Source organism: Rhagoletis pomonella, unplaced genomic scaffold, assembly GCF_013731165.1.
Source record: "Rhagoletis pomonella isolate Grant_MI unplaced genomic scaffold, Rhpom_1.0 Rhpom_scaffold_00013, whole genome shotgun sequence".
NCBI lineage: Eukaryota > Metazoa > Arthropoda > Insecta > Diptera > Tephritidae > Rhagoletis > Rhagoletis pomonella.
This window is the reverse complement of record NW_023458567.1, coordinates 20,416,406-20,428,175: the sequence shown is the minus strand read 5'-3', so window position 1 is coordinate 20,428,175 and position 11,770 is coordinate 20,416,406. Positions and strand designations below refer to the sequence as shown.

The following is an 11,770-nucleotide window of genomic DNA, read 5'->3' as shown; positions in this document are numbered from 1 at the left end:
GCTAACCTACTAATTTTACTAGCTTTTTTTACTTTCACCTGTCCCGGTGTCTGATGTAAAATTTTGCCGGTTAAATTGGAGCCCAATTTGGCAAACTCGTTTGGTTCTCGTGACAAACGTACTTATGGTCCGCTTTGGTTCATATTTAGAAAGTATATTACTTGCACGAAAAGAAATAAAAAAATAAAAGTTTTTTCCGGTAAGTGACGCGGGGTCGAAAATTTTGAAAAGCCGTATGGTCCTAATTGGTTCATATTCAGAATAAGTATAAAGACTCGAACCAGTGACCACGTGTTGGTTTTTTTTTTAAATATGTATTCGTAATGTTTTTCGAAAAATTTATTTTTTTTTGTTATTTTTCTCCAAGCTTATCCAAGCTTTAACCAAAACATATAAATTACAGTTTCAAACTTTAGGACAATTCCCGAAAAATTTCGCCAAAATTTCAACTTTTTATTCTGAATTTTTAGAATGTTTTTGGATGTGCAGTTTTATAAGACATACAAGTTTGGTCTAATGAAATTTTGTATATAAACATGCTATGGGGAGTTTTTTTTGGTATGAGGAATCCATTTCTGCATTTTTTCTTAAAACTCCAAATTGATTTTAGACCCATGGTTTCTTCGGCAAATTTGCTAAGAATTACACGTAGAATCCTTAGACGATATACGCGCATAGTAGAAAAATTGACCCTCCCTAATGTGCAGTAAAAAAAATAAAATTAGTCAAGGCTATTGTTAAGGTTAATAAAAGCTAAGATGTGAGTGTATTAATTTTCATTGTAGATATGTGTGCAACTATGTAAATATATCGATTCCTGTAATTCCACTTACCATTTAGCTTTTACCAACATTGAATTTAAAACCTTGACTTATTTCATTTTATTATAATTTATTTTACTGCACACGCTAAATAGAAGTTTGTTTTAAGTTTTGTTTTACATTATTTTATTCTTTACTTAATTATTGTAATTAAATTTTATTATTTTATTTTAAATTATAATTTTTTGTTTAAAAATTTTGATAAAAGTTGTAGCTTTTTGTCTTAGTATTTGCTTTTAATTTTAATTTTTGTTTTTTAATTGTTTACGAATACTTTTTAATTTTTCTTTGTCTTTAACTTTTGCTGCTTTTCTATAATTTTCTTGTTTTTGAATTTTTGGTCATTCTCCATATTTGAAAGAAAATGCTTTATTTTATTTGTTTTTTTTTTAAGTTTCATGCATTTTTCCGTTTTTGATTTGACTATTTCTAGGATTTGCCCATGTTCGAAAGATCCGGATAGACATCCTAACCCTAGAATTTATCTGTTTTGGTGTCGAATTTCTTCACATTCTTTACGTTTCGCCAAAGTCTATTTTTAATATTTCCAAAGCTATCTTAAGTTCTTGTCCACTTATTTATTTTAAAAAATTCGTTAAATATTTTCGGGTCCTTAATCGAATTTATGCCTTATGTTGATTTCTTAATTTTTAGATAATTCGATTTTTTATTATTTTTTTATCACTTATCTTATTTTTTATTTATTTTTATTGCCATATTTTATTCCTTTATTTATTTTCTTTTGTGTTATTTATTCTATTTCCAAATATTTATTTTATTTTGTAATATTTAATTTTATTTCATTATTTCATTATTTTATTTTTAGTTTTTATTTGTTTAATTTTGCTTTATTTTAGTTTGATTTAATTTAATTTAATTCTTATTATTGTTTTCATTCAGGAACCGTATCGGATGAAAATCACTATATCAAACCGAAAAAAAATTTTAGAACCTATTTTTCCCTATTTGATCACTTTTATTTTATGTTTTTGATAGGAAAAACTACGAATAGCAACTATGTATTTTGTTTGGAAAAATAAACACAGAAAATTGATTTTACTGTGATGGAACACCCCCCCAAATATGTACATATGTATGTATATACAGGAGTCGAAAAAATTATAGCCGCACCACATTTTGTCTAGCTTTAACATATTGGTTTTTTGTTATTTAATTTTGGTTAATTTTTATAAAAATATAGTACATTCTGATTGATTTTTAGATTTTTTTTGTCCCATATAACGAATACACACAATTTATTATCATAGGGAAGAAAACCGTTATATCGTCGACAGGAAAAAATATAAAAAATCAACGGTAATATTTAGCCATTTCAAATTTCTATATTCTACTAGTATTCAATGGCTATACTCACAATCTCTCTAGGAAATCTAACTGAAAAAACTCGAAAATTGTATGGGAATTTGTTGATTTTTTTTTTAAATATCGCACAAAGTTTGAAACTTGGATTTACACGGGTTTTGCTATAGAATGAACTATATTTTTTTATAAAAAATAACCAAAACTAAATAGTAAAAAAAAAATTAAAAATGAATATGTTAAAACTTGTCAAAATGTGGTGCGGCCCTAATTTTTTGACCACTGTATTTTTAGACTTCTTTCAATTTTACATATCGTCACCTAAGGCTGAAAAGGTACCCCAAGTTCAATTTTTGAAAATGTTCAGTGGGTCCGAAAAATCGATGTAGTTTCGTATTACCAGCCATTCTGCATCAAAAACTAAATATTGGAAAAAAACGGACTTGGCACCTTTTCACCTTTAGGTAGCGATATATACATTTTATCTGCCCTTCAAACACATTTTTTAGAAGAAAATTTGTATCCAAAGTACAAATAAATTTTAAAAGCTGCTTAAGAAAACGACGCTAAATTCTATTTCAAGTTACATTAAAATTTCTTCCACAATTTCGCTCAGTGTATATACACGACCGCTCAAATATTATTGCAAGCATTTTATTTTGTTTGTGCGCACTTTTTTCTTGTCTACTATAGGAGTAGAGAATAGAATAGTTTTTATTTGTGGAATCAAATGGCAGTGTGCAAATAAACATTTCACAGGCAACACGTGTTCTTCGTTCTTCGTTCATCGATTGTCAGTGTCAGTTTGGTCGGCCCGGCTCATTCGTTTTTCTATTCTCATTGAATAGAATTTTCAGAATTTGTACGTATTTTATTTTTATTTTTTTGTTAAAAAAAGAAGAAAATTGTGGTGTGAGTGCATTGCAAATGACACTAAGCAGATAAAGATCCTTTCAAATATCACAGTATGTGGCTGCATTTTGCGTGATTGTGTGTGTGATATGTGAATGTTTTCAAATAATTTGCATGTTATTTTACTGATTAATGGCAATTTTACAAATTGTAACTAGTTTTGTGTGGTTTGATTTTATGCAAATTACGTTTCTTAAATTTGCGTTCCAATGTGTAAATTGTATAGAAAATAGTGCGTGTCGGCGTTGGCAATAAACTCCTTTGTTTGCTTTGTTGCTTTATTGTTTGATCTTGCTTGGCTTTATCTTTGATTGCTCCCTGCATTGTTATCAATTTAGTAAGAATAATCGCTTTTAAACTGCACTCACACCTCATTCAACTCAACGATAATTCACCTCAGTCACCTTTAACCTTTGGTAACACCATCTTATTGAAAAAATTCAACTGTGTTTTGCATTTTGCTTTGCATTTTCTACTCATGCATCATTGCCTTTTTCACTAACTACGTCGCTCCCGCTTGTATAATGAAGCTTTTGCTTGATGCTCTCTAGGTGTTGACTTTTGATTAGATTTGAACTTTTTCCGACCTTCGCTTCCCTACTTGATAAGCTATCATACCATATGGGTTTGAAAAATTCGTATAAAATGGATTAGGTTTCAGCAGTTAAACGCTATCCGGCTCAGCTAACCTGTAAACTTTACTTTTTGCGGTAATTTTAACAAGTTCCATTTAAGGCTATAGCTTTCAGGAAAATTTTCCGCTGGAAAGGATACAAATATAATTATAATCATGCAACGAAGAAAATCGGATATAACGGGCCAAGTGGGCAAGTGGCGTTTTGAGAAAAGTTTCCGACAATTTGAAGAGGATAATTTTGTGGCAGAGATGGAGAGAAGAAAATCGGACGCAGCTGGTCAAGGTAGCGTGTGAGAGTTTGAAAACAGTTTTCGGCAGTTTTTCTGAATGCTTATTTGTGAAGTTCGGAAGAGAAGTAAGGGACAATGTGATTGTTTTAGCTATCTGATTTTATAAGCAAAGTGTAAGTTAAAGGTGGTGTGACTTTTCAATATTGCCGTCTTCAATATATAAAATTCTCGCTAAAATGTGAATGTTTTGAATTGTTTATTTTAATTTGGAATAAAACCGAAAATGGGATTTGAAGGTGATTTTTAGCAAATAGATTTCATGGTGATCCATATTTAAGGTTAATTTACCGAGCACTCCTTGTTTATTGCGAATGCTGCTTGTCGATTTGCGCAAACAATGTTGGTTTTCAAGGCCCGAAAGCAAATTGTCTCAAGTTTTGATATCGTACAATCGAAGTGGCCAGTTGGCAGGCGCAAACGTGAAATTAGGGAAAAGCTTACCATGCGGTCCAACCGCGGCAGAAAAGGCACTATTCCTGGCCCTACTGGTAGTTTAGCTTGACGAAAGAAAAACTAACTGATTTAAGCTGAACTAAGTAGTCGCTATAGCAACAATAACAACATCAACAACAACGGATTGAAGCTTCTACTAGCCTATAAACAAGAATTTTTGTGGATGTAAGGGTACTTTGAGCAATTCTTGACTTTATTCATTGCATCGAAAAGCGGCCCTGTTACTGAACGCGATTCTTTGCTGAAACCAATTGTTGTGGCTGCAATTCCATTATGACATGCATTTTTTACGCCTCAGAACTACGATTTCTTTGGTAAAGTCTTTCAAGTCGCGAAATTAGATAAACCCAAAATCCGGAAACAGCGCCGAGTTGATTTCTCACGGTATTCAGTTGAATACACTCTCCATTATAGTCGTACAATAGCTCTAAGAGCTTAATCCTCCGTCAGAAAATTAAGTTCGGTTTCATTTAGGTTTAATTAGCTGTTTATTTTATAAAATCTAGCCGTACAAGCTCATGACAAGAAAATCATCGCCAAACCGTTCGATTACTTATCTCCCTGCTTAACCGTTCTAAAAACGCACTCTTCGCACTAAAGCGGTCACCATAACTTCCTCTTCCTGCGGCATTGTGCTATAGAAAATATTGAGTTTCGACTAGTCCGAGAAATTTCGCCAAATGCACCTTTGACGTCGTTTTTTTTTTGTCAAAAGTGGGCGTCGTCGAGCGTTAAGGTCAGCATACTGTAGCCCGCCACCCACGCTTCTTGCTGTAAGCTCGGTATGTCAAAGCTTTCTTTCTACTAATGTTCTCAGCTCGATTCTTATAGAAAAGGTACTCTTCTGACCGATTGTCCCTTGAGTTGGTATTTCTTGCCGTTCCTGGACCTGGTCCACGCGCAGGATCAAATTCGAATTCAAGTTCTCTTTACAGTTCTTAGTTGTGTGGTAGTTTGACTTTCGAAATAGGAAAGATATACAAATGGCGGCCTTTGCTACAATTTGCTATGCAGAATGACAGCTGACTACTCATAAATATTTATGGATGCATAGATAAAGCCTTCTTAAAAAAAAAACGCGAAGGTACTTGCATTGTACGATTTCAAATACGCAACACAAGCTACCAAAATTACTTCTTTTTTTATGGGAGATGACAAACTTATTCTAAGAGGTTTCTAGAGAAACAAATTTAGTTTTAGGTAGGTGACTGTTCTGTTTAAAGATATTTTTGGATCAAAGTGTCTCGTTTGATACCCACGTTTCGAAATTGTTCGTGCTTAGTTTTAAATTATAAACTGTTGGCAACTCCATCCCACAAAACTGTCCATATCAAAATAGTTAGTTACAAACCTCTTGCTTAAGTATTTTTTTTTTTTTTTTTTGGAAAACAATGGCTCCAAAAACAAAAGTTCGGTCTTTAGCTCTGAAACCGGCATAGATACTAAAATAAATTGTTGCCTTAAACTATAACAGCATGGAAGAATTTAACATATTAGCTATAAATAAAGAGACCCGTTTATATGACTTATGTAGATCAGGTTTTATTTTGACGGAATGTATATGACGGAATGTAAAGCTCTTGCGTTTGGCATGAAACTGAAAGTAAAAATTACATTTTCTACCATGCTTTATATATTTTCTCTTTTTTAATTCAATTAATGTTCGATCTAGTTTCGTTTCTTATTACATTTACCGCTTTATTTTTCAAACTTCAAAAGAAGAAAAGAAAACACAACGAAATCGTCAAATTTCACTTCCGATTTCATCCTTCCATCCAATAAAGAAAACTCGATGGTATTCGTACAATCGTAAATTCACTTGCCTGATCAATATATACGAATACTTTCATTCTTGGCGTTGTACTATTTGTGAATTTTGTGGTGTTTAAAAGGAATTTTCTTTTTGTTCTAAATTTTATTTGCAGCAAGCAAATCGCATAAGAAAAAATTCTTACAGTCGAGACAGAGTGAAAAAACCTTTTCACAGAAAACTATTTATAACAACTTTCCCACAACAAGAACAACAAAAGCGCTTCGAGACTTCGAATACAATAGGCCTGGCCAAGAGGCCCGCAGGCAGGCAGGCAGACAGGCAAACAAGCAGACAGTCAGGCTGGGGGTAGTTAAATTTCTGCTCCACTCACTGCGCTGAGCAACTTTAAAAGTTTACTGCACAACGTCCACCAGACTGCGTTTAAAAAGAAATACAACCGAGATATATTGACGAAATACGAAAGCTTGTAATAAGTGCATACCCTCGTCACCCTTACGTTACTTCAAATTCCATAAATTGAAACTGCAGCTAGTTAAAATCTATATATATACTTTCTGAATTGTATTGCCTAAGTTGAATTAAAAGGATTATATATGAATAATATTGAACGTATCAATGTAACCATATCACCAACATCATCATCATCTTCATCACCATTCTCATCTTCATCTTCACCATTATCGCAGCCAGTTGCGACCACTTCACCAAATGCACTGGCTTCATTGAACTCAACCATTTCATCAGCGACAATCATAACGACGATAACAGCATCTCAAACATCTACTACATTCACCACATTGCCGTCAGATACATTGACGCAAACATTTTCACCATCTACTTACAGCCAAGCTAACACACAAGTTCACCACATTGAAACTCAACAGCCGCCGCAACCCATACTGGTAGCTTCACCAACTCCACCACCAACGCCACCGCCATCCATAATCGGCTCATATTCATCGTCCTCGTCGTCAACGTCCACTTCATCGTCACCCTCGCCCTGTTCATCATCCACCTCCTCCTCCACCTTTCCCGCCAAATTGCCCATTGAAAAGTTGAAGAATCAAAAGACACAAACCCAATTGACCCTCACAAATTCCCTACTGCTCTCCTCCACAGCATCCGTCGTTGCCGCAGCAATCAAGCACCAGTCCCTTGTACGCTCTGTGACCGCCACCAGCATAATGGATATGCCCTTCAATACGTCACCCTCGCTCCGCGTGCGTACCACCTCGCTCAATCAACTCAAGAAAACGGCTGATCTTGCCATCGAGAATGAATTGCATCTTTGTCCGAGCGTCATGTCTGACGAATTGCGTAAGCTACTACCGCCCACATCAGAGACGGTGATGACCAAACCCTTTCCAGTGCGTGGTGAACGCGCTATAACCGATGTTACTACACCGCACGTCATCGCTATGGTAGGCTTGCCGGCACGCGGCAAAACCTTCATCTCGAAGAAACTGGCACGCTACTTGAACTGGATTGGCATATCGACGCGCGTCTTCAACTTGGGCGAATATCGGCGTTGTGCCACGACCGCCTACAAGTCGCATGAGTTCTTCCGTGCTGATAATGAAGCGGCAATGGCTATACGGTCACGTTGTGCCAGTCAGGCACTTCACGATGCCTGCGAGTGGCTGTTAAGCGGCTTGGGCAGTGTCGCCGTCTTTGATGCCACAAACTCGACAACCGATCGTCGGCAGCTAATCTACGATACAGTGGTTAAGAAACATAACTTCCGTTTGTTCTTTGTGGAATCGATCTGTGATGATCCGACTATTATTGAACAAAACATTAAGGAGGTGAAGGTGAGCTCGCCCGACTACCTTAATATGAATACGGATCTGGTGGTGCGCGACTTTTTGCAACGCATCGAACACTACGAAGAGCGCTACCAACCTATTGATGAGGACACTGAGTCACATCTCAGCTTCCTGAAGATCTATAATGCTGGCAAGAAAACCGTCGTCTACAACAACGAGGGGCATGTGGAATCCCGTATCGTCTACTATCTGATGAATACCCACATATCACCACGTACCATCTATTTGACGCGTCACGGTGAAAGTGAGCATAATTTGAAGGGACTAATTGGTGGCGACTCGAATTTGAGTGAACGCGGACGGCAGTACGCCAAAGCTTTGAATGCCTTCATCGAGCAGCAGCATATTGATGGCTTGCGCGTGTGGACATCGTGGATGAAGCGTGCCATACAAACGGTAGCGGATGTGAAAGCACCACAGGAACGCTGGAAGGCATTGAATGAAATAGACGCTGGCCATTGTGAGGAGATGACTTACGAGCAGATCAGGGAGAAGTTCCCCGAGGAATTCAAGGCACGCGACATTAACAAGTTTGCCTACCGCTACCCACGCGGTGAGAGCTACGAGGATTTGGTGGCACGTCTCGAGCCAGTTATAATGGAGCTGGAACGTCAAGGGAATGTGTTGGTAGTTTCACATCAAGCTGTGTTGCGCTGTTTGTTTGCCTACTTCCTGGATAAGTCGGCCGACGAATTGCCGTACTTGTTCGTGCCGCTGCACACGGTTATTAAGTTGACGCCGGTAGCTTACGGCTGTAAGGTGGAGCACATAAAGTTGCCCGTTGATGCAGTCGACACACATCGTCCGAAGCCGAAGATACCCGGCGATGTGTCCTTAGGTCTGGACGGATTGAGTGGCGACTTGGTGGCACCCGACGGCGTGGGTAAGGTTTTGATAGTAGGTGACGATGTCACCGCGGCAAATGGCAGAACCAGAGTTATAGGCAATGGATTGGCGGTGGTCAAGGAGGGCGTGGTTGTTGGCTCGAATGATGAGGCTTCGAACAACAACGCCCACCTCTGACGGCAACCCGGAGCTCCACTAAAGCGAGGACTGCTGGCACATCTCCCAAGATTTAATACATTATAAATAACATAAATAGACATAGCATTCGAACTGAAGTTTTAAGTGAGGATTAAGATTGAAATGTAATCGAACATTGGTGGTGATTTTTGCACAACCGCTTTTTTGTATTAAAACTTTGGCAAATATGATGGAGTTTTTTGAAACAAGTTTTTTAATGGCACGAAAGTTTACTATTTGCAACTTGGATATGACTGGACTCGATTTTGTAATAATTTTAGCTAAATGCAAATATATATACTGATATGTACTTATTTATGAATGTAATGTAGTTGTACGCGTTTGTGAGATGTTTTTTCTTATACGTATTTACGGGCTAAACAGCCAACCATACACACATTATACATACGCTATCGTATATAATTTTTATTTAAAACGTTAAGCGTTAAGAATATTTGCTAATTTTAAACTTAAATCTATGTTAGTTCTTACCAAAATTGTTGTAATAAATAAAATAATTTTCGAAAAAATATTTTTTGTTCATTTTCCAAGTTGTTGGTGCTTGTCATTTATTAAATTTATTATTGATGAAATTTTTTGTTCAGTTTAATTAAATTTTGCAGAGGTAAGAAGACTTTAGGCTGAAACTTTTTAGTAGCAAGCAACCAAAACAAAACCAATCACGAACATAATAAATACGTACTTAAAAAAAATTTTATTGTTGTAACTCAATACATAGCACCTAAAATTAACTTTGTGAGTGTAATTCTTTGTCATTAAATAAACTCAAAGCTTCATGTACTGAATCCCAAATAAACTATCAAGTGATGAGAACACATTACACCGTTTGTTGTTTTATTTAATATTGCCCGGGGGAAAATTAATGAGTGCTAAAATATATGCCTTATAAACAATGCATTCCACCATAAAAAGCCACCAGGTGAAAATGAGAGGAAAAGGGGCAGTGTGACTTAAGGACCTTTTTTATCCTGTAATTACGTCCATGATCTTGATTGCCCAAGAATTCTTCCGTGCCACAAAGGAAAATGTTCATGGTAATCTAATCCCCATAAATATATATGTAAGATGTTCGATTATTCGCCTTTTTTACAAAGCCGCTTTTCGAGTTGTTCGAATTGAGTATTAGGGCCAGCAACATAAAAAAAGGTTTTTCAAATACCGGCGTGTACTTCAGCCATTTGTGTCACAACATGAAGAAGCAGAGCACGAATAGAAGCAGAAGCTCTGCCAAGGACCTACAAAACGCTTAAGCGTCAAACGTTCATTTATTGGAATCATTAAAATTTTGAAAAATTCAAATCTTTTATTGAGAAGTCAAGATTTTTATGAAATAAAAAAAAACAGTTTGTGCGATAAGAAAATGCGATTTATTCGATATTCGAAAATTCAAGATTTAAAAAAAAACCGGCTTCACTCAGATATCTAGAAAGCCGTCGGAAACTGGTTTGGAAAAACCGAGTCATTCACCCTAGTAAACATCCAGTCTCATTTCTCAAAATTCAGATTAGCCCGTGCAACACACCTTAACCGATTCCAATCGGGACCAAAATTTATATGTACTATCTTCCACTATAGTAGTATCGAATTTGGGTATTAGATGAAAATAATATTTAGTTTAAATTTGTTCAGTCTTCATAGAGGAATATGACCTTTGCCCCCTGCGCGATATGTCTTAACCAGTTAACATGGTATTACCGATTGAGTGAGAAGGAAAAGGAATCGTGAGTCCTGTAAGAATGTCCGATGTCTGCGACCGAAATAGTTGTCTGCTTAAGGCTTCAGAACAGCCTCTTAAATAGTTTCCCGATATAACTGTGCAGTTATTTTGAAGCCACGGCTCAAAAATACGTGCTGAGATCGTAATCAACCGCTATGGCGGCCCAAACCATCACCGTCGTTGGTTGGCGTGTCTGCTTTCTAGTGGTCATTAGAATTTTCTGGCAAGTAAATTTGTCATTAAAAAATACCAGAGTGTCGAACATCTCAAACAAGTGCTTCTCCGGGAATGGGTCAAAGCACTGCAGAGCCATTTACGGGCAGCGTACGTTGCTTGACTGGCCCTTTGAAGACCTTAATTCAAGGGTGGCCAAACTGAAAATCGCTCATACAGGGTTTAAAATAATTAATTTGTCAACATTTTTTGTTGAATTCAACAATCCATTCAAAAATAAAGAAAAACCTAAGCTGTAATATATGTATGTATCTACACCTCTTTCCTAATGCATCTCTGACCCGTCTGTGTTTCATTGTGTACTTATGTTTTGTGAACCACAAAGCACTTCCAACCTCAGAAAAATTCTCAAGAATAGATTTTCGAAACATTTCGAAGATAGGACGCTTTCGCAGACGACTTTCTAAGTGGGAAACCCGTATAAAATATGACTACGAAACCACTATAAGGAAGGCTAGAAAAGTCGACGAAAAAGTTCTTGCCAGGAATCCAACCCTGCGGGGTACCTGAAGGCAGTGAGAGATCGCTTTGGCTTCCACTCAATGTTCTTTTTCTATGGAATAGTGTGCCTGGAGAATCCTCACCTAGAGAAAGGTGTCGTCTCTTTGGCTGGTTCCCCTTCTACGTAAGCTACGCAGGATTGGAGAGTTTCAGATCTCCCCCAAGAATTTTAGGACAATCACTTCTTTTTATTATTGTTTCCATTTAATTTTCTGTCCGTTTCAAAATAACCCGTGTCTTG

At 36.5% G+C, this 11,770-nt stretch overlaps 2 protein-coding genes across 4 annotated transcripts in view; both read left to right on the top strand.

The window, feature by feature from the left end:
- LOC118748950 (6-phosphofructo-2-kinase/fructose-2,6-bisphosphatase) overlaps positions 1-9,897 on the top strand; it is a 53,526-nt gene extending 43,629 nt beyond the window's left edge. For all 3 annotated transcript variants that reach the window (XM_036483713.1, XM_036483712.1, XM_036483714.1), the window contains one exon: positions 6,359-9,897. In XM_036483713.1, coding sequence (XP_036339606.1) covers positions 6,801-9,056 — 2,256 coding nt within the window. In that variant the 5' untranslated portion in view covers positions 6,359-6,800 and the 3' untranslated portion in view covers positions 9,057-9,897. The remainder of the gene's footprint in view (positions 1-6,358) is intronic.
- LOC118748951 overlaps positions 1-11,770 on the top strand; it is a 106,524-nt gene that overhangs the window by 47,740 nt on the left and 47,014 nt on the right. The gene's annotated exons all lie outside the window — the stretch shown is intronic.